This window comes from Nuphar pumila, chromosome 6 (genome assembly GCF_984573655.1).
Source record: "Nuphar pumila chromosome 6, dmNupPumi1.hap1.1, whole genome shotgun sequence".
NCBI lineage: Eukaryota > Viridiplantae > Streptophyta > Magnoliopsida > Nymphaeales > Nymphaeaceae > Nuphar > Nuphar pumila.
Window position 1 is genome coordinate 29,271,670 of NC_143254.1, and position 24,055 is coordinate 29,295,724.

Consider the following 24,055-nt stretch of genomic DNA (forward strand, 5'->3'; position numbering starts at 1 on the left):
TGCATCAACCTTACTAATTTCATTCTTATGAAACCCAAATTATGTCAAATAAGATGTGTTTTTTAAAGAACTACTTTGCTATGATGGAAGGCCACCGAATGGAATAGAGTATAAGCTTATAATCAAGATAAATGTCTTTTTTCACACCTTTTGTGATTTCTCCTCACAAAGATGAAGATAGTAGGATGGAGCCATAAAAGGATCAGATTGTGATTTGTAATAATTCTTATATGTGGGGTGTTGAAATAAATCTAAAAGGATAAAACCTTGGGTTTCTTTATGATGTAATGAGTTGAGAACCGATGCTTAACTTCACCCCCATTAAAATGTAAGTTAGGTTGAAACATTGATTATAATTGGGTTGGATATTAGGATGACAGTCGACCATCATAATTAAAGAGGAGTTTGGATCAAACAAGACTACACAAGATGAGACACTAAGAAGATCTAATGAAAACCTGAATGAATACATTTGGGTGCAAGAAGGCAACAAGCAAGATTAAGATAAATTACATTTCTATGTACCAAAATATTTGCCGTGAGGACAAGGCAAATAGAAGAGTGGTAGATTGTTAAAAGCCTCATGGTTTGGTCTAGATCCACTTGGATTGGACCACTTATATTTATGTATGAGATATGTATTTGGAACCGTTTAGCTTGTAAGTGGGCATAATGATCATGCAATTAGGTCTTAGGTTTGGGATATCCTTATGTTAAAATTCACAATCCATATGGAGGGTGTAAAAAGGATACATGAGTATTTTGTATTAGAGATGACTTGTGTAGCTTTTATAGGAAGTCATGACTTAGAGTCTATACGTCCTACTCTAGCCTTTATTTTGTAACATTTTGGACAATCAAGCACTTTTCTTGAGTACTCTTGGTCTATTTTGGTTTTCTAACGTAAAATTGGTTCTAATTTAGTGTTAGTGGCTCTAATTTAATTAGTGTTAGAGGCAGTAGAACTTAGATCTATCTAAGATCTATAGATCATCATTTCATACTCCACACTCCATCATAGCCATCCATCTAATTTATCTAAAACTTCTCATAATCCTAACTGTCCAACATCTCCCTATTCAATTATTGCTCATTTCCCTTAAACTCCACGTACATAGATCTAAGGTTACAAGCTTGAAGCTTATAACATTGAAACTTTCAAACAACCGTTAAGAGTTTGGGAACAACGTAAAAGACTTTAAAAACTCAGCAAGCTAAAGCAATTGGAGCTTGAGGGTAGGGTGTCTAGCAAAGAATCATAAAGGTTTGATAGAGAAGTACAAGAGCAGTTCTCTTATTTGAGTATAGATTGGTATATTTACTATTATTGTTTTATTTGGCCGTTAAGTAGGAACGTCAATCTCGCAGTACCTTACCTCAATTATCACCTTATCATAATATTGGCTAATTTCATTCTTTTAACCAGCCGAGGAAGAATTTGAAAATTGATGAAACCAAAAGGCACTCACCAAGTGAAGCATTAGGGCTTTTGTTCATTGGGGGATGGATTTTCCATCTCCAAGGAAAATAAATAAAAAATACCTAATTCTCCTTCGGATTGTGCCACTTTTGCTATTACTTTTACTCTTATTATTGGCTTAATTAGTCATGTGGAAATGTTGGAAGATCTGGCCAAAGAAGGTGATAGCCTTGGAGATTGATTCATATGGTTGGTTATTTATGTTGTGTACGAGCCAATTTGAGCTTAGTTCAATAGGTTTAGTCTAATTTTTATTATTTTTAATTTTAAAAAGTATTTTTTTATGCCATGTATGCTACTATACTTTCCTTGTTGCATTATTATCTTCTAATCTATGTCACAAATATTGCCCATGTATTGCATCATATTTACAAAATGTAAAAATCATGATAAATTGAATATCACCAATGTAATCATAATATTTAAAATTGTGATAAATTAAATCTATTGCTTTTGTAGATAGTGTGCATAATAAAATCCTTATTTTATTATTTTTATTTTTATTTTTATTGTTGACATTTTAATTTTTTTAGGTTTTTGAAAGAAATTAAAAGCAATCTTATTAAAGCTGCAATATCAAGAATTTCTGCATATTTTTATGCTCAATAATATCAAATTTTTATCTATGAAGGTTAAGAGCTGTCAATGACAGCCTTACATCTGGTACTCAATCCGATAAAAAAATGCCAACCCAAATATTCTTCAGGTGAACTTGAACCCAAATTGAGTAATATGTGATTCGAGTTTGGGTTATAATTTTTGTTAGACAGCCATCCCAACCCCACTTGATCTAAGTATTTTATATGCATTTCTGGTAAAAAAAACAGAGCTTAATGGTGATTTAGGTGGACTAAATCCTTCCAGCCTGGCTTTGGATTTTTTACCCTTTTTTCGTTATGGTCGGCTTTCATTTGAAAATGTTTTCTTGCGGTGACATGGATCCTTCCTTTTTCTTTACTTTAAAATGGTTATAACGTGAAATAATAGGAGCGCAAAAATAAAAAACTTGGGAAAAGTATGAAAAATACCGCCGTCTGTGGGAATCGAACCCACGACCACGTGGTTAAAAGCCACGCGCTCTACCAGCTGAGCTAAGACGGCAAGATCGATAAGTAATCCGCATATTTATTATTTAAATATAGTTTAGACGACCTTTCTTTGCTCGTCATAGTATAGTTCTTTCTAGGGATGCCAATTTAAACATCCAAAGGCAAAGAAGAATGCATTGAAGTTGGCTGATAATGGCCGCGTTATCTTTAAGTTTTTTTCAGGTGAAGAATCCTTTTTATTCTAAGCTATTCGTGTAACAGAATGAAGCCAAGGTTACATAAATTCATCACTTTCAAATTGATTCATGGCGAAAGCTGCAAAAGAAGTTTGAGAAAACTTTTCTTAGCAGAGCCAATTATCCCATTTTTACCTAAAAGAGAGTAAAGAAACAAATATTTTATGTATTACTCAGAACTTTTCTAGGACATCTGCATTGTACATAACGTGAAAATCCCTCCTCTCTCCCTCTCTAATAGGCGTATGGGTTTCGATCATCTGTTCAATAGAGCCCTTATAAATGCTTTTTCTTTTTTTAGGGTTTAAAGTTTCATGTGTATTTTTTTGTCTAATTAGCATTTCGGTTTTTTATTGTGATTTTTGTCAATGAGGTGAATGTTTAATTAGGTATTTTTATGGTTTTTTAATCAACATTAGATATGATTAAACATGCTTGATTTTAGTTATAATTTGAGGAGTTTCATTTTATCTAGATTAGTATGTATATATATATATATATATATATATATGTATATATATATATATATGAATGATTTTTGTAAGCGAGTGGGTTTTTGATTTATTTTTTAAATAGCATGAATATTTAATTATGTCTTAGGGTCTTATTTTTAAATTAGCATTTAGGTTTTTTATTTTAATTTTTAAAATAAAATAAAATTTTAATTAGGTATTGGACATGCATGATTTTAGTCAGCCTTTTCAGAATAATTTATTTATATATAAATATTGTTAATTTAGCTTATTAGGATTTATTTTTCCTTTTCACTGTGTTGGTCCCCCACCATAGTTTAAATTCCTGGCTCTCGCCCCTACTTAGTCTCCCGAGTAATATTAATTGCTTGATTGATTTCACAGTAATTGCATATTTTGTTTATAGGGAAAATTTTATTTATGGGGCATCCTTTTGCCCATAATTTCGAATATGGGCCAGATGTTTTTGAAATTTTAAATATGCACCAATTTTTTTTTTTTTTTGAAAACTATCAAACAAGAGCCTGCATTTTATTATTGCCTTTAACTGAGGTTAAATTCATCTATCCAATTACAACATTAAAAGTTCACACCTTTGAAGAGGGTTTGCATGTCATTAAATAGGGCCCTTTCGTGGATTCATCTGTGGCAGAAATGGAATCCGATCCCCCACAGGAACCATTTCCACGAAAAATTCATGCCCAGCATGTAAAATGATACGCCCATTGAGGATTTCCGGTGAAAATGTCACTTTCCACCGTTTGTGTTGTCATTGTGTGCCCCTCGGAAAATGCATGTGTTTTCGCAAAAGCAGCCTACTTTGCATCACATGTAAACCCTTTCCTTACTTTTTTTTTAAGAGGATAAGTACTTTTTAGTTTTTAAAGGACAATACAAGAAACCAAAAAGGACTCACGCTTTCCAATATGATAGGCGTTGACCTATATCCGTAGTTGACAGTTTTCATGAAAAGTTTGGTACTATTTGAAATTTCAGAAATGTGTGGCCCATATTTGGAATTAAGGGCAATAGTTTGGCCCTTAATTGAAATTTTCTCTTGTTTATACGGTGAGTTATGCGACAAGAATAAAGTCTTTTGTTATGACATTGGAGGTCCGAAATTTGCTACTTGAAATAGTATCGGTATCGGCCCTGAATCGTTGGGCCACCGATTCAGCTGATACCGATGCTCAACTGAATCTGTATCGGCCCAAAAATAATAAAAAATTATAACGTGTCAATCATAATGTGACACATGTTAAAACTATTAAAATAAATGTAAAAATAATATTAAAAAATATCTTTTAGTATTTTTTTATAGTATTAAAAAATAGCCTATTCAGGCATGCAGCATATCGAATTTCTATTGATACTATGCGTATGGGGCCGATATGCACCGATACTGATAACATTGGAAAATATCATCACTTGTAAAATAATAATTATAAAAACTATTTAAAAATATAAGGTATAAATAAAAGTAAAATTAACATAAAAGATTAAAAATTACCTTTCTCATTAAGTTTGCAACAAAATTGCAAAATTGGTATTCGTGATGTAGCTACAGTATTGGCATTAGGGATTAAGAGCATCTTCCTCTCAAGTTTTAGTTGATCTTATGTAGTTTTGTCACCTCTTGGGCATGTTTGAATGGCCCGAACGGGGCTGACTGGTCCCCACGACGGTGCTGTCCAGCGTTTGATGTGCATGAACCAAGCAGTCCCCATGGGGACCTCTTTCTTCTTCTTCTTCTTTTCTAAGGGCAATCTGGGGTTAGGCAGACCTACAAGTTATACAACTATACCATTGGGTTTTGAACCTGCAACGTCCTAACACAAGGTGACGTGCACTAGCTGCTGCTACCAGAACTTTTGAGGAGAACATTTTATTGTTATAATAAATTCATAATTGGCATGTTTCGCCCTGTGATTCTTGGATTTTCACTTCTTCCTGTGACTGCAAATTACAACCACAATACTTTATCAACTTTAATGACATGAAAAATGACAAGCTGCAAATGTGATTCTCACTTGAGAATGCTCCTCTCTTCAATCCTGTTAAAGTTGGTCATAAAACTAACCTTGTGTCTAACAATCATATCTAACTTTTAGACTTTTAGCTGTGATTGCTCATTCCACCTGTGACCTAAGATTTGACCTAATAATCTTAAGTCCTCTTATCTTTGATATCTCATGACCAAGTCAACTGAGAGCCAATACGAGTCGAAACAAGCAATGCAACCCACACTGCTGAGGAGCCTGTCTGACTCGATCGAACTAGTCCACTTTAGGGGCACGACCATTGTAAACCATGTAAGCATGCATTGCTGCCAAGCACCGGACCAAGATAGATTCATGATTCGAAACTACAGGCAGGCAGGCAAACGACATCTTCTCCTAGCCGCAGCTGACTCAGCTCAAGCCGATGAAACTCGTCAATAAACACGGCTCATTCAAGAGAGGAGGTCGACTCAAACCTGGTATTCATGGTCCATGTTTGACCAAGCCACCGAACCAACCAAAAAAGACACTCGGAATGAAGCGAGCGAGCACCAGTGGAGTCTTGATTGTAAAGCCAATATATAGATTTCTAATATCCCGAAAACGATTCATAATATCCAGAAAAGATGGCAGGGCCATTTTGTTTAGATTAGACTCATGGGGAGGACGAGCGTGATTGGTGGATCATACTGACATTATCTACAGAGACGTTGAGACAGCCAACATATGAAAACACAATCTTCTGAATTTTTTTTCTAACATCAAGAGACTCTTAAACCCATCTGAAATATTGCCGATGAGTCGCCACCATTCTTCTTCCTTCTGAGGATGGAGATCTCTCTAGGATCAGCCATCCACCCTGTCTTCCACTCTTCTGCTTCGGTTCTTCCTAGCCTGTTTGGTTTCCCTCAGAATCTCAGGTTCCCGCTTTGTAGCACTCATGGGAGAAGGCAGAGTGTGGTCATTAGAGCAGCTGTTGCAGTGGAACAGCCCTCACATACTAAGGTTTCGCTTGTTAAGATTGGTACAAGAGGAAGGTAAGACTCTTCCATTAGTGGGGTTCTTCTTTTCTCTTTGCTATTGTTGGTTAGTTGTTTGTTGGTACAGTTTTGTGTTTCAGGCTATAAACCATTTCATATGATTGATGTTTAATCACTTCTCAATGCTGTCATTGATGCGGTCATCTGATATTTTCTTACTGTCTTTCGGGTTTTCATTAGATTAGTGCAGATTTAAGTTGGATTTGTGTTCTGTATGGAGATTTAGGATGGCTTTATCCTTTTCTGCTTGTGTTTAGCAGCTTTTTGCACAAACTTAAGTGGATTTAGAATTCCAAGTGATGAAATTTCAGTTAAGAACCATTGAAATGGAGGAGGGTCGTCATCTATCTGCCTGAAATGTGGTGAAATTTATATGATGTTGGTTTTCTGGGGTGATTCGGATGTGCTTGGAAATAGCTTTCCTTTTATTTCTTTTTTAGAATTGGTTTAAAGAATTGGATAGAGGCATGGCGTGAACTCCAGATGATGGCTTTTCCTAAATGTAGCAAAACTGTGATTATTCTATCAGTTCTCCAGATCTTGTTTCTGACGTCCTCTATTCAGAAACAAATAGAGTAAAGTTGAAGTTTGTGCTAGCATAAATAATTGCCACAAAAAAAATCCTTAGGTGACCTAGTAATGTTTTGAATTTTTTTTCTAAGGGCGTGCTTAGGTCAAAATGATACCTCTTTTCTTTTTTTATTTTTATTCGATGAATGTGATTAGTTAAGGGTAGGTAGGTCTTTTATGGATAGTCACTGCCAGAGAAATATTGATATTAGAGGAATATAACTACAAAAAACTATAAGTAATTTGCTGCTGTCCACATTTCTCTTCCACTAAAATAGTATTCATTATTTTCTTTGGTTTCAAAAGCAGTAGTAAGGCTGAAAAAATGTTACATAAGAAATTTTTAGTACTTTTGTTGTCTGCTTTGTTCTTTCCTATTATCTATTTGTTCTTATCATGAACTTCACCTACTTGAGCCTAAGTAGCGCATTATTGATATCACACTGAACCAACTGCATTTTGAACTGATGAGCTATTCCATATATTTTCCAAACGTCGCTACTAACATCTAGTTTGCTAGAGGAGGGACCAAATTAGTGTTGAGTTGGAAAGGATGTTACTATTCTGTAGCGCCTTGTGCTAAACATTTTTCTTAGTTTTGGAAATATGTAACATAGAGACAGAAGCTAATATGCAAGCCATTTATAATCATTGGGAAATCTTCCCAAATTTTATTATCTTTGAAAGTAAAACCATAATTCAATGTGATGCTGCTCCTGTTATACATTCCGAAAATAAATGATTATGTTTCTTTGACCTTGTTTGTATTAATTCAAATGGATGATGAGCCTTTTACTCGTATCTGTATGAGATATTCAACTGTGGTACTTCCATCAAGATGGTATGGTGCTATCTTATCAGTCAGGCATAATCTTTTATGCGCTTCTAATCCTTAACACTTGACCTTTTCTGATTTTCTAGATCATTTGATTGCTCTCTCATTACTTTTTTTTTCTTGAAAGGAGTCCCGTCTCATTTCATTATTAGAGAGAAATGGATGTGGAATAGAGAGTATACAACAAAATCCTAATTTCTCTGCATTTACTGAAACATGTTGCATGATTCGGCAATCGTTCCAAATGGAATCCATGTTTCCCCAAATGTTGTTTTACTAGACCATGGGGAGTTAGGTCTGGACGTTTCCTGAAGGAAAAAAATTATCCTGAACTTTATCATTTTCCAGGAAACAGCTTATTTATCAGTTAGAACATTGATGATGGGTTTCTAGTACTATCAAACCTATACCTTTTCACACATATTCAGCAGTTTTCTTTAGGTACCTCTACAATTGTAAGAGCCTTCCTTGCCTAAGATGCATTCACGGATCTGAGGGCGACTTAACCTCCAACCAGCCAATGGAGGTGGTTCCTGCTTTAATCATCTTACTTGGGGATATATAGATACCACTTCATGCAGAGTGCAATGAGCATTGAGCATCGAGCATCCATTTATGCACCTTTCCAGGAAGCAATAATACTCATAAATGCTTGTTCATTTCAGTGAGAAGACATTTCATGATATCGCCTCTCATTATCTATTGAAACCTGTTTCTTATCCAAAATGTCTAGAATGCTACCTTGTTGCAGAATTAAGTTTTTGAAGCTAACCATAAATATGTCATGATTGTTGAAGAGAAAAGCTCATAAGCGTTGATTGTAGCACCCCTTGATCTTTAGCGTTGATTGTAGCACTCCTTGATCTATGTGGAACTTATATATGTCCCTCCATTGTATATTTATCCTTTGCATATGTCTCTTTATGTCATGCTTGAATGAGTAAATTTTTTCTTGCGGCAAAACAATCAATCAGGATAATGTATTTATGATGTGATTTCCTGGATGTTTGATCTAATGTCATTAAAGGTTGAGAAACATGTATATTTTTTCTACTTGTTACACAGTTAGTTTATCTATTGTTTGTTGGATGATGTTTGTACTGCTTTCTTGTAAGACAGTCCATTAGCCCTTGCCCAGGCTTACGAGACACAAGCCAAACTCAAGGCTACTCATTCAGAACTAGCAGAAGAAGGTGCAATTGAAATAATAATCATTAAGACAACTGGTGATAAGATATTGAATCAACCATTAGCAGATATAGGTGGCAAAGGACTTTTTACAAAAGAGATAGATGAAGCTCTTTTAGATGGCACTATTGATATTGCTGTCCATTCAATGAAGGATGTGCCAACTTATTTTCCTGATGGGATGATTTTACCATGCAATCTGCCACGAGAGGATGTTCGAGATGCGTTTATTTGTCCAACTGCAACCTCCTTGGCTGAGCTTCCACCTGGAAGCATCGTTGGTAGCGCTTCCCTCAGAAGACAATCTCAAATACTCTACAGATATCCATCACTTAAAGTAAGCAAGTTACTTATTATGATCAATGTTTTTGTTCTTTTGTTAATGAGCTTGAGATTGATTCTTTTAGTTGCATGAAACAAAGTTACAAACAAATTCAGCAAGTATAGACTTGTATTATTCATGTTTCTGAGTATTTATTCAGGTTATTATTTATACCATATAATTCTATGCACCATTAGCTTCCTTTTGAAGAGATCAAATAATCTGAGGCACTGGAGTCCATGGTTGGGTTGGCTCAGAATTTAGAAAACAATTTAACGTGACCATATATTACTGATTCAACACAGAAATGTTATGAGACAGACTAACTGTAACTATGTCAAAGTTCGACATGTGCCTGAGTCAAGGTCTGATTCTCTCATTGCTGAATTATATCAAACATCCTCTGCAGTGAACCTGCAAAATGGAATAATGCTAAAACTGGACTGGACCATGTTCCTTTACATGGTTCAAATTGAGCTTGTACCAAGTGGGAAAAGACTGTTCCACTCAGAGTTTCATATGGTATATCTCATAAACTATCTGTTCTAACAGTCAGTTTCAATGTGGCCATCAAGTAAAGAAGATTATTACAACCTGTAGCCTTGGGTGAGATTGGATCAACAACAAGATCTGGAAGTATAGAAAGTCTTGAACATTTGGTTTGAACAATTTATAATGAGCATCTTTTTTATGTTGTGGATTGATTATATGGCTAGGTAATGCTTCAGCATTAGTTTTTATGTTTATTCTTTGCAGTTTACTAAACCAACAGATTGGTCACAGGCATATATTTAATTATTTTAGGAAAAAATGATGGATGATGAAAAATTAAGGATAAGTCCGTTGAAGATATACAGGTCAGTTGGGTTTATGAAGTGATGAATGGCCTGATACTCATGCATGAATGCAACTATCATTGCTGGATCCGCAATGTCTAGTGATCATCATCTATACTTTCATGGTTGTTTGTTGCTCCCAGTCATCTTATGTTTTTCATTTCAGTTATTTTGCAACTTTCTTTCATTTTTCTTTTTTTTCTAGGAGCCTTAATACCTAGTTTGACAAGAAAAGACCAACTTGAGAAATTTGTGAATGATACATTCCACAGTCTGTCCAGTTGATTTTGTAAGTCAGAGGATGTGTTACTAAAAGCTATCTAATAAAGGACCAAGGATCTCCCAAGTCGTAAATATCAATGGAGCTTTTATGGGACTACATAAAAAAATCTACTATGTTAGTTCAAATCATATGTATACACTACTATGAAAATGAAGAGTGAAAAAAGAAACATCTGAAATATTGAACGATCAAATAGTGTAAATAAAATGTTCTTTCTTTAAGCTCACTGTAACTTCAGTAAGAAGTGAAAGAAGCTTTCAAAGTCATTTAAAGAACCTTCCATGAAATCTGAGATTGGTTCCTTCTGTGAAACCAACCGAAGGATCGCAATTGCTGAAAGATAAGTTCAGCATCGATTTGGGTTTTAGAAAACACATGCTTGCTCAGAACTATGTTAAGAACTTTGATGTAGAAACAAGATTGAAGAAACATGCATTTTTTGTCCCACCACGGTGTGTTTTAAACGGAATGTTTTCACTGTGCAACTGAGCTGATCGCCCAAGTCTATCTATAATTGAATAAACAGAATCTCTGACCATCTTAACAGGTGCAAGTTATGCAAGTCAAGCATGTATATCTAGCAGTTCTGTTGATAGTTTAGGATTTTATATGTTTCTGACAGGAATTACAGGATAAAAATACTTGGGACTGTGATGGTGTCATTTGACATTAAGCTGTGAACCTGGTCACCAGGTTCACTTATTGCAGGCTGTGGGTCACCACCTAGAAACCATTCTGAGTACAATCATTTCGACTAGAAAGCACTCTGGGATTGTGAGAACTCGGTCATGGTATCAGATTTGTTCACAGGAGATAAGAGGTAGAGAGAGAGAGAGAGAGAGAGAGAGAGAGAGCAATTCACAAAAGGCTGTGCGGCACTGCAATGCTCGACCTCCAAAACCCTAAGCATTATAAATTAAAAACATATACATATTACAATAATGCCATTAATGAAATCCTATTTAACATGTGTACATATAATATGTGTATGGATCTGGATCCAGATCCATACGCATATGCAATGTTGTATTCTAACACCCTCCCTCAAGTTGTACGTGATTTTGGAGCATGTACAACTTGCTCTTCAATAGCCAAAATTGACGTCCTGTTAATCCCTTGGTAAATAGGTCTGCCACTTGATCTTCTGTTCGAACATGACGTAGTTCTATCTCCTTCATCTCGACTTTCTGTCGTATGAAATGTTGATCAATCTCAATGTGCTTCGTTCTGCTATGCTGGATAGGATTACATGCAATGTTTATTGCGCTTTGATTGTCACATAAAAGAAATGATCGAATAATTGTCTCCCCAAGATCACTCAATAAGTGTCTAATCCATGTGACCTCTGTCGTGCCTGCAGCCATCGATCTGTATTCAGCCTTTGTACTCGATCGTGCCACTGCCTTTTGTTTTCTGCTGCTCCAGGACACTAAATTGTGCCCAATATAAACACAGTATCTAGAGACAGATCGTCTCTCATCTGGATCCCCTGCCCAATCTGCGTCTGTATAAGTGATGAGTGCATGTCCTCTATGCAGATTATCGTTCTTGCGATAAACAAGTCTGTCTCCTATAGTTCCTTTTAAATAGCGTAGAATGTGCTTCACAGCTTCCATATGACCCTCCGTTGGAGCATGCATAAACTGGGATACCTGATTGACAGCATAAACTATATCAGGTCTGGTAAAGGTCAAGTATTGTAACATCCCTACGAGACTTCTATACGTTGTAGGGTTGACACAAAGATGACCATCTTCAGAGCTCAGCCTTTGATGTAATACACTAGGAGTGCTGACTGGTTTGCAATTCGTCATCCCGGCTCTTTCCAGAAGATTAAGAGTGTATTTTTGTTGCATGAGTGTCAATGTATCTTGTTGTCTGTCAACTTCCACACCAAGAAAGTACCGCAACTCCCCTAAATCTTTCATCTTGAAAGTTTTCATTAAAAAATGTTTCACGTCTTGCACATGACTATCTGAGCTCCCAGTGATCACAATGTCATCAACATATATAAGAAGAAGTATAACAATGTCCGCCTTTTGGTAAATAAAGAGAGAGTGATCCAGAGAGCATCTTCTAAAACCATAACTCTGAATCTGCATAGAGAAACTTTCAAACCAGGAACGGCACGCCTGTTTCAACCCATACAGAGATTTCCTTAGTTTGCACACCCAGGCAATAGGATCCTTCTCGACATAACCAGGTGGTTTCTTCATATATACATCTTCCTTTAAAGTTCCATGCAAAAATGCATTTTTAACATCCATCTGGCTAAGGCTCCAACCTTGATCGACTGCTAGGGATATGATAATACGAATAGTACCCATTTTGACTACGGGACTAAAAGTTTCGTCGTAGTCTTCACTATATTGTTGTGTGAATCCTCGAGCAACAAGTCGCGCCTTATGTTTGTCAATACTTCCTTTAGGCTTATATTTTATTTTATAAACCCATTTTGAGCCAACTACATTCTTTCCTTCTGGCCGAGGGACTATTTCTCAAGTCTGGCATTCATGAAGAGCTTCCATTTCTTTATTCATAGCTTCAGTCCAATGACGAGATTGAAGAGCTTGATTAAAACAAGTGGGTTCATTCTGTTTTGTGAGCTGAGACATAAACAACTAGAAATCAAGGGAGAAGGTCTCATAACTCACCCATCGTTGAATAGGATGCTTAATGTGTGAAGGCCTTTGAGCCGAATCATTGGCGATGCCTTCCTCCACATTCCTCGGCTCTGTATTTTTGCTCTGTCTAGTGTATATCTGTCCAGAGAAACGTTCTACTGGGGGTGGCTCAATTGGAGATAATTCAACATGCATTTGTGAGTCATTCAATTCCCTACTCAAGCCAAAGGAAGAGCAATTTGTTTGACATGTTTCTCCTGTATTAGCAAAGAGGTATGCGCTCATCCATGGATCATATACTTCTAATTCTCGAGGTGGCAACACTGCAGGTCCTAATGCGTTTTGTAGTAGGGTCATAGCATCGATAACCTTTGTATTCATCTGCATACCCAACAAATATGCACTTGACAGCCTTATCCTGAAACTTATTTCGCAGAGATGAATCAATATGTACATAACATACACAACCAAAAACACGCAGCTCATCGTAAGAGGGATGTTGCCCAAATAAAGTATAATAGGGAGATTTCCGATCCAAAAGTGCCATAGGAAGACGATTTATGATATGAACAGATGTGTGAAAAACTTCTGTCCAGAGACTAACGGGCACATTGCTATCATGTAACATGCTCATCGCGCTCTCGACAATATGCCTGTGTTTCCTCTCTGCAACCCCATTTTGTTGAGGAGTATGAGGGCAAGAAACCTGTCGACTTATTCCTTTATCCCGAAGAAAGGCAATAAACTCGTTCGATGAATACTCTCCTCCACCATCACATTATAAATGCACAATATCACAAGCAAACTTTGTTTTGACCATCGAATGAAACTCCCAAAATATTTGAAAAACTTCATACTTGTGTTTTAAGAAATATATCCAAGTATAACGGGAATAGGAATCAATAAAGACAACATAGTAGCGACTACCAGAAAGAGAAGGAATAGGTGCAGGTCCCCAAACATCGGAACAAATAATCCCAAATGGCTTTGAAGCTCTTTTATTTATAATATGAAAAGGAAGGACATGGCTTTTGCAGAGTTCGCATGAAGAACATTTATTATTATTATCAGAAAATGAACATAAACTAGATTCTGGAAGGAAACCATCAGATACAAGATTTTCAACGAAACCTCGACTACAATGTCCCAAACGACTATGCCAAATATCTGGCTTATTACAATGAGATGAATTAAAAACTTCCAATGAAGGAAAAAACAAAGACTCTGAAGGCGAAGACACTGAAGAACGCTTGGACGACTTCAACTGGAGGACTGGTACTGAGGGTGAAGACACTGAAGGAATCTCCTTGAAGACGTACATGTTTCCTTGTCGCTTCCCCTTAGCGAACGTCTCCTTCGTTCGTATATCCTTAACATAAACAGAAGAGGGAGTAAATTCGACGGAAGAATTCATATCATCAACAAGTTTAGCTACAGAAACAATGTTCTTTTTAATATTAGGAGCAAGAAGAACATTGGACAGGTGAAGTGAGGACTTTGACATAGGGATATGTGCATTTCCAGTATGACTAATGGAGTGATAAGTTCCATCTCCCGTAACTATACTACCTTTTTCAAAATAAGGCAATAAGTGAGATAACTGTAATGAAAAGATGCAGAAGCACCAATAGAGCAAAAGTCACTCTTTAAGAGTGACCACTAGAGCCAAGAACACAAACACCAAATGTGCACACACAAAACTCTCAAATATATAAAATGACTTAAAGTCATAAGTTGGATATTATTGAAGAAAGGAAAAGAAGGGTGAAAAACCCATGCTACAAGAGGAGAACACCTCCTCTATTTATAGAGGAGGGGGGCATCAAGAAGGGACTACAAGGGGGCTCCCTTGTAGTCGTTAGGAGCTCCAACGGTCAGAAATCTGACCGTTGGGGCCCCAACGACTACAAGAGTGGGGCCCCTTGTGGTAATCCAAAAGAAAGAAAATAAAAAGAAAAAAATAAAAAAGGAAAAGGGAAAAAAGAAAAAAGGTAAAAAGTATATTGGCTGATTTACAAGAATACCCCTATCGGGTATTTCAATAAAAGAGAATACGTATATATATACATATATGTATATATATATTTTAACACGCCCCCTCAAACTTTACGGGGAGAAGACCGAAAGTTTGCTAAGGAGAAACATAAATCGTGGAGTTGGGAGCGCCTTGGTGAAAAAGTCAGCTAGTTGATACTCTGAAGTAACATATGGTAATGAGATAGTCCCTCTGAGGTATTTGTCTCGAACATAGTAGCAATCCATTTCGATATGCTTGGTCCGCTCATGAAAGGTGTGATTGCTGGCAATGTATATCGCACTTTTGTTATCACAGCAGAGCTTGGTGGGAGTGGAAATGGGGACGCCCATGTCAGCAAGGAGACTTCTGAGCCATACGATTTCCATAGTTGTCATTGCCATGGCCCGATATTCAACTTCAGTGGATGACAGTGAAACCTTCTGCTGCTTCTTGCATCTCCACGAAATGAGGGATTCACCTAAAAAAATACAAAGACCCGTTATTGAGATACGATCATTGGGATTTCCTCCCCAGTCAGCATCAGTAAAAGCAGTTAAGTCAAGAGATGGGGAAGAGGATAAGAAGAGTCCCTTGGATATAGTATTTTTGATATATCGCACAATTCTCATTACGACTGCCATATGAACTGAAGTAAGTGCATGCTGAAACTGGCTTGTTGCATGAACCGCATGAGCTATGTTTGGACGTGTGATGGATAGATAGGTGAGAGATCCGATTAATTGACGTTTGGGGGTTGGATCCTCAAGTAGAACACCATCTTCAAGTCTCAGTTTTGCATTAATAACTTCGGGAGTCTCAACTTTCTTTTCATCAGATATTCCTTACTTGGTACAAATTTCTGCAGCTAATTTCATTTGAGATAGGATGTATCCTCGCGGGGAATAAGCCACTTCAATCCCTAAAAAATATCTCAAATAACCAAGGTCAGACATATCAAAAGTTTCTTTTAACATGGACTTTACATCATTTACTTCCTTTTTGTCATTCCCAGTAATGATCATATCATCAACATACAGTAGAAGCATAATAATGGAGTCACCTGTCCTTTTAACAAAAAGAGCAGTGTCAGTATAGCAAGAAGAAAATCCTAAATTGATTAATACGTTACTAAACCTATCATACCAAGCTTTAGGAGCTTCCTTAAGTCCATATAAAGCCTTTTTTAATTTCAAAATTTTTCCATTTAAATTCATACCTGGAGGCGGTTCCATATAAACTTCTTCATTTAAATTACCATTCAAAAAGGCATTTTTGACATCAAGTTGAAAGATTGGCCATTTTTTAACTGAGGCAATAGCAATAAGAGCTCGAACACTAGTCATTCGAGCAACTGGGGCAAAAGTTTCATCATAATCTACCCCATACTCTTGGGCATATCCCTTGGCTACCAACCTAGCCTTATATCTTTCCAATGAACCATCACTCTTAGTTTTTACTTTAAAAACCCATCTACATCCAATGGGTTTCTTGCCATTGGGAGGATCAATGATTTCCCAAGTTTGTGCCTTTTTAAGAGCATTAAGTTCCAGTTCCATAGCTTCATTCCAATGAGCATATTGCTTAGCATCATTGTAATGAGATGGTACATGAAAGGAGTGAAGAGCAAGTAGGCATGCTCGAAAGTTAGGAGAAAAGGAATCATAAGAAAGAAATCTATTTGGTATTTTGGAAATCCGATTCGATCTTCTTTGAGAGGTCTCATCAATGGACTCACTTTGGAAAAAAATTTCAAGGGCATAAGGAGGATTTCTTTCATTCCTTCTAGAGTAGACTTGAATTTGTCTTGAAATATTTTCTTCTAAGTTTTGATCATCACTCGGATGTTCAAAAAGATCTTCACTAAGGGATTCACTAGGATCAATATGATCATCTATGATGTTTTCTTTAGGCAACAAGTCAAATAGAAAGGAATAATCAATATTTTCATTTGGTTGTTGCGAAGAACCATTTTCCTCTTCAAGGAATGTGACATCTTTATAGATATAAAGCTTGTTTTTAAGTATGTCAAAACATCGATAACCTTTTTTTTTTCGCCATATCCCAAAAAGATACATTCAATAGCCCTAGGAGAAAGTTTATCATTTTTGTGAGTTAGAACAAAACATTTACATTCCAAAATCCTTTTGGGCCGAAGCGGTTTTGACCTCTACTTTATGGATTTTTTGACTCTTCCATCTAAGTCATCTTGCAATCTTGTGTTTCAACGACCGATGGTACATCATTAAAAATTGAAAGTATTGGATCACTCGATTTACATGGATGCCAAGTCTCTTTCTCACCTAAATGGCAAGATGTTGGAGAACTTCAGAGATATGATTTAGAGTTTCTTTGATATCTCCTTCTTTGGTACATTCTTCCTTTGGAGAATTTTCTCCAACCGCGGCTACCTTTCCTTTGAGTTTTGGACAAACCGGTCTAATGTGTCCCGGTTGATTACAATAATGGCATATTATTCCCTTTCTAGGCCCATTACTATTTTTGTTAAAATGGGGAGGTCTATATGCTTTAACATTCGATCCGGGCCTAGTAACGGCCAAAACTTCATCACTCTTAATGCTCAAGCCAAGTCTAGTTTCTTCTTGACATATCTCGACAAGGGCATCTTCAATAGGTAGGGCTTTGCTTCTATGGAGAAGAGATGCCCTAACTTGTTCAAATTTCGGGCGAAGACCATGAAGAAATTGAAAAAAATGTTCCTTTTCAATTTGTTCCCTCCTTAATTCAATATCTTCCGGAGCCACCCACTTAGGCTCAAGAAGAGCAAGTTCATCCCAAAGAGGAGTTAGAGAGCTAAAATAGTCCCGGACACTCATGTCCATTTGTTTGGTGGAACGGATTTTTTCTTGACAAAAGAATTGTCGAGCAAGATCCTTTTGGGTATACATACCCTTAATGAAAAACCAAGCCTCATTGGCTCTTCTAAATTTGGCAATATTAGCACAATTTTTAAGGTCAACATTGTTCATAAACCATGCCAAAATTTTGGCATGGTTACTTTCCCAATCCTCAATTTTGGATTGATGATCATTAATAGCTTTGATGCGCTCATCGCCATCTAAAGCTTTTTCAACTTCATTTTCAATTTTGGTGAGAATAAGAGAGGGTTCGGGAGTAGTTCCCATAACAAAACCCCAAAGTTTCTTACCTCTAAGATGATTTTCCATAGCGAAGGCCCACATGAGATAGTTGGACCCATTTAGCTTAAAAGAAAGCTCCAGTTTAGAGTCACGTTCCATCGACACCAAAAAAGTCCTTCCTTTCTTCAAAAATGAGAGCCACACGTTCCAAAGAAAAGCCCAATCACCAACCGAGATCTGATACCATGTAATGAAAAGAGGCGGAAGCACCAATAGAGCAAAAGTCACTCTTTAAGAGTGACCACTAGAGCCAAGAACACAAACACCAAATGTGCACACACAAAACTCTCAAATATAAAAAATGACTTAAAGTCATAAGTTGGATATTATTGAAGAAAGGAAAAGAAGGGTGAAAAACCCATGCTACAAGAGGAGAACACCTCCTCTATTTATAGAGGAGGGCGGCATCAAGAAGGGACTACAAGGGGGCTCCCTTGTAGTCGTTGGGAGCTCCAACGGTCAGAAATCTGACCGTTGGGGCCCCAACGACTACAAGAGTGGGGCCCCTTGTGGTCATCCAAAAGAAAGAAAATAAAAAGAAAAAAAGGAAAAAGGAAAAGGGAAAAAAGAAAGAAGGAAAAAGGTAAAAAGTACATTGGCTGATTTACAAGAATACCCCTATCGGGTATTTCAATAAAAGAGAATACGTATATATATACATATATGTATATATATACTTATATATATGGATGTATATATATATATATAAGTATATGTATATATATACATATTTTAACAATAACTTACCTGCATTACCCGTAACATATGTGGCGGCACCTGAATCAACATACCATTCGCCTTGTTCATTTTGCTTGATCGACATCTGTGACAATGCTGATAACAAAAGTTGTTGCACATCTGTGGATGGCACTTTTGTGTCCACAACAGTAGCTGATTTATTCTCAATTTTGTTTATTTTTCTTTTATTCTGTAGATTGAACCAATAATCAGCTTTCACATGTCCTCTTTTGTTACATAAGAAACAAGTGTGCACTCTCCTCTGATTCCCTGTATTAAAAGCCCCTGAAATATTAGATGTAGGCAAAATACCACGTCCTCCCTGCCCGAAACGTCCGCGGCCTCTGCCTCCTTGATGCCCTCCATTCCCTCGTCCAAAACCTACAGAAGTGTCCATGGCCAAAACTGAACGAGGACGAGCTGATTTATTTCCTTCTGCTCTTTGCTTCATAATCATCTCATGCTGGAGAAGTTTCGCTTGGAGGTCGTCAAAAGTGAGCAAGTGAGGAAGGCAGGATAAAGTTGTGGTAAACATGTCAAAATCAGGACCCAATCCATTGAGAAGTTGTTGAACTTTATCTTTATCTGCAATAGCACTTCCAACAACAGCCAATTGATCAGTAATACTCTTCAAGCGGCCTATGTATTCCATGACTGTCATGGAGCCTTTCTTCAAACTTTGAAATTCATGTTTTAAGTACATAACTCGGGCTTCTGATATCTGAGAGTATGTCTGAGACAACTTACTCCACAGATCTGCCGCAGTGCAATCATCTGAAAGAGTAACCAGCACTTCTTGAGAGAGTATTGACGTAATATAAGCAACCAAAGATTGATCCCGCTTCCTCCAAGCTGTATACTCTGGATTCTTAATAGAAATGGTAATTGTGTCACCCTTCTCATCTTTGGTTTCCTGCAAAATAAGCCGTGGTGGTATAGGAACTAAACCACCCAAATGTTCATCGAGATCCTGACTCCGTATAAAAGGAAGGATTTGCCTCTTCCAGGTCAAAAAATTAGAATGAGTAAGTTTTTTCAGTAACGAGCTGACTTAAGAAATTGGCAGAGGGACCGGATGACGAAGAGAAGTCCATAGCAGTGAAACGGTGAATAAGCAAACAAGATGAATGGGAAGAAAATAAAACAGATTTTGAGAACACTTAATCAATCAGTAAACCTTAAATAAGGCATATACCTGTACTACCAAAAGTGTTGCACAAAGAACACTAAAACAACAATAAAACAGTCATTGGTGTTTAGGAAAAGATGGAACCAACATAGGTCTGAAAACCAGTCATTGGTGTTTAGGAAAAGATGGAACCAACACAGGTCTGAAAACCAGTTGTTGGTGTTAAAAAAAAATTGCAAACACAGGTGTGAAAAACAGTCGTTGATGTTGAGAAAAAAAATGGAATGAAGAAGAAGGTAAACAAATACCAATGAACGAATGAAATTTTTAGATTCAGAAGAAAAGAGAAGATGTCACGCTGGGGTTTGCTGTTCACGAGGGTGTTACACTGGGTTGCTGTTCACGCTTCTCACGCTGGAACTGTTCACGTTGGGCTTGCTGTTCACGATTAAGAACCTTCACCACGATCTGAAGATGATCACGCTGTTCACGATTAAGAACCACGATCTAAAGATGATCACGCTGGGGTTTGCTGCTCACGCTGTGGTTGCTGTTCACGATGAAGAACCTTCACCACGATCTGTCAGAACTTCTTCACGCACAGGATTAACCTGAGCTCTGATACCATATCAGATTTGTTCACAGGAGATAAGAGGGAGAGAGAGAGAGAGAGAGAGAGAGCAATTCACAAAAGGTTGGGGCGGCACTGCAATGCTCGACCTCCAAAACCCTAAGCATTATAAATTAAAAACATATACATATTACAATAATGCCATTAATGAAATCCTATTTAACATGTGTACATATAATATGTGTATGGATCTGGATCCAGATCCATACGCATATGCAATGCTGTATTCTAACACATGGTTCATAGCTTGCTGCCCAAATTAGAGAACCCTCTAACTACCAGTATGAATGCCATGGATGTACCATCAGGTTGGATAGTTGAGATTAGATAAGCATGTCAAGTTAAGTTCTCTTCAACTTACCATGAGTAATGTGGATAACATTATCTTTCAAAGATAAAATCTTTGACCATCCATGCACCCAAAAGAACTTTGAAGACATCAAAATTCAATTGTGTGATTGCACAACTTGTAATTCTCAATGTGCGAACATTGTAAAATAGTATTATAAACTGATTATCTAAATCCACAAGAAATGCTGGCATCTAGGGAGCTGAAATTCTAACCATATTGTGTGACGCTCTTTCTTTTTATTTTCCTTTCCTTTCCTTGCTTGTTCCTTTTCATGTTTGAGCCAGAGTTACCGGAAGCGCCATAGGGAGTGGGGAAGCGCGCTTCCCCAAAGCACGTTTTGGAAGCGCGAAACGTCGTGCTTCTGAAACGCGCTGGGAAGCACAAAAAAATTTGGGATGGGAAGCGCGCTTCCCCCTTTTTTTCATTCTTTTTGTATTTTTATTTTTATTTATTTTTTTCTCTTTTTTCGCTTCCGGTTCACTTCCGAGACGATTCCCGGTTCGCTTCTAACTGTCTAAGTCATCCCACACTTCCCGCTTTCTAAAATTTTGAAAGTATCGCGCTTCTCGCTTCCTCAACTGAAAGTTCAAAAATCATTTTGTCAAGCACATGGATTAATCACATGGTTTTGCCTGATATTGTGGTTGTTATGCTTATGCCTGATGCAACTGAACTTTTCTTGTCATTAATCAGATATTTTACAAGCTGAGCAAATTTTGTTATGTATATTTAAAAATATATTTGATATGAGATCTTAATTGTCGGCGCGTAGCATTCTTGATGTGAACTTCTAAATTAGATCTTCTCATAATCACAGTATTGTTTTTTTACTTATTCATGCTTACAGCATTTTCATGACTTAATCTTTCAGGTGGTAAATTTTAGAGGCAATGTCCAAACTCGACTAAGAAAATTGAATGAAGGAGAGGTCCAGGCAACATTATTGGCATTGGCAGGCCTAAAGCGCCTCTCCATGACTGAGAATGTTACTTCTATCCTCTCTCTGGAGGAAATGCTTCCAGCAATTGCACAAGGAGCTATTGGCATTGCCTGTAGAAGCAATGATGACAAAATGGTATGTGATAAAATGCTATTTCAAAGACTTTTTTTAGGTTATTGCAAGGATGACTTTATTGCATGAATGGATAAAAAATGCTATTCCAAGGTTTCTGCCTCATTGAAGTGTTAATTTTTTAATACGTTTTTGAGGTTTTACTTTTCTGTTTTCTATTTCTTTGAAATACACTATATGCTTATTAACAAATTTGTTTATAACATGGTGTGGCACTTATGATATACTGGCTGGTTTCACTTTTATAATGCACGATATATGAACTTTACAAGATAGCAATAAATCACACTCTTGTGTCTCATATAAGACCCATCTTTGCAGATATATTGGGAACCAAAGCTTGTGGATACTTTGTTGATCTTGATATACTATTATATTCAGGCCATTATCATAAATTAGTGAATGGATATTTAATAAAATCATCATTATATCTCCTCAAACACTTGGGCAATAGCAATCAATTTGTGCTAATAGTGATCATTGTTACTGGGAATGAATGTTTTCAAGTGGTCTAAATTCGTCACTGGTGTGCCACACATCACAACAGGTCAACGCAGAAACATGCCATGTTAGTTTGGCATCATAATTTGGATTGACAGCATTTTTGAGATAAACAAAAATATTGTTGATGTTATTATATTATATTTTTTATATATATATATATATATACGGGCTGTGGGCCTGGTTCGGATCGAGCTTGGGCCTAATTTATAGGCCCAAGCCCAGCCCGTTGCCCACCTCTACATATGGATGCCATGCCTGTGATATCAGCCATACTTGAAAATATCTCAAATCTCAATTTCCTGTGCATGGATGCCCGTTATGCAAGCATACAGAACAAAAATCACATGTTCTTAATCTTTTGCCAGTTTTCTCCTTGATATTAGTCATTACCATTGATTGAACTGTTGATTCTTTTTTCTTCCATAATGTGAATATTGTGCATGAGACTGTCAAGGGTGTCTGTTCAACACACGGAATATTTGATGGCATTCTAGAAAGATCTCATCATATGTTCTCAACTCTTTCCTAGTGTTGTTTTTCTTCCATTGTCTAGGTAAGGTTACAAGAACCAAAAACTCTGTTCGAATAAAATTCTTAGAATCTTGGTATTTGTTGGTGTTATGCATGGTAAGGGATTTAGGGAGATTTGCTTTTGGAAGATAACAATTGATCTTCAGGACTCAGATTTGGTTTTATTTGTGATGTTTACTGTTGCTTCCTTGTGCCTTGCCATTTCCAACAATTTGTTTCTACAAAATGTATCCTTCGATAACTCAACAATCTGGCAATAAGCTACTTGAATTGAATTGTAACCTTTCTACTGCCATTGACTGCAACCATTGATGCAGGCTGGTTACATAGCTTCTCTGAATGATGATGAGACAAGATTAGCTGTTGCATGTGAAAGGGCCTTCCTTGAAACATTGGACGGGTCTTGCCGCACGCCAATTGCAGGTTATGCATTCCGTGACAAGGATGGATATTGCCTGTTCAGAGGCTTAGTGGCATCCCCAGATGGAACCAGAGGTAATTGTTTCTGATAGTGGTCTATTGATGTCAAAGCTCAAATCAGGTTATTGTACTGAGCTTTTGATGTTTACTAGCAACTTCTAATCAACTCTACACTTTTCAGTGCTTGAGACTTCAAGAAGAGGTCTATACAATGTTGAAGATATGGTGTCAATGGGGAAGGATGCTGGGAAAGAATTGATTTCACGTGCCGGTCCTGGCTTTTTTGACTGGTAATAAGGAAAGAAATATGGGCAGTTCCTGTTACCTTCTTCAATGCTGCCCTAAAACCCACGTTAGTAAGTTGCAATTGAAGTGTCTGTATCATTAGATTCGATTCAGTTTTGTATGAAGATTTTGAGTGCTCTTTTTTCTTTTTGTTTTAGAAGTTTGTAGAGAGAGGGATAGATGTTTGTTCTTTATAGTGGGGTAGTGATGAGGGTATGTAGGGATTCGATTATTAAATAAAAATCATTATGAGATAATTTCCAAGCTTTTATGGCTCTGAAA

General features: G+C 36.9%; 1 protein-coding gene and 1 non-coding gene across 2 annotated transcripts; one reads left to right on the forward strand and one right to left on the reverse strand.

The window, feature by feature from the left end:
- Window positions 1-2,508: 2,508 nt before the first annotated feature.
- TRNAK-UUU (transfer RNA lysine (anticodon UUU)) lies at window positions 2,509-2,581 on the reverse strand. Its single transcript has one exon. It is a non-coding gene; the product is annotated as a tRNA-Lys (tRNA).
- Window positions 2,582-5,896: 3,315 nt separating this feature from the next.
- LOC149834510 (porphobilinogen deaminase, chloroplastic-like) lies at window positions 5,897-24,055 on the forward strand. Its single transcript, XM_090011446.1, has 5 exons — window positions 5,897-6,275; window positions 8,803-9,208; window positions 21,833-22,036; window positions 23,386-23,563; window positions 23,670-24,055. Exons 1-5 carry the CDS (start codon window positions 6,067-6,069, stop codon window positions 23,780-23,782), a joined length of 1,110 nt encoding a protein of 369 aa, XP_089867572.1. The 5' UTR covers window positions 5,897-6,066; the 3' UTR covers window positions 23,783-24,055.

Coding starts and splice junctions, on each gene's coding strand:
- LOC149834510 (XM_090011446.1), top strand. CDS start 6,067: ATGGAGATCTCTCTAGGATCAGCCATCCACCCTGTCTTCCACTCTTCT. Junction 6,276..8,802: donor AAGATTGGTACAAGAGGAAG/GTAAGACTCTTC, acceptor CTTGTAAGACAG/TCCATTAGCCCTTGCCCAGG. Junction 23,564..23,669: donor ATCCCCAGATGGAACCAGAG/GTAATTGTTTCT, acceptor TACACTTTTCAG/TGCTTGAGACTTCAAGAAGA.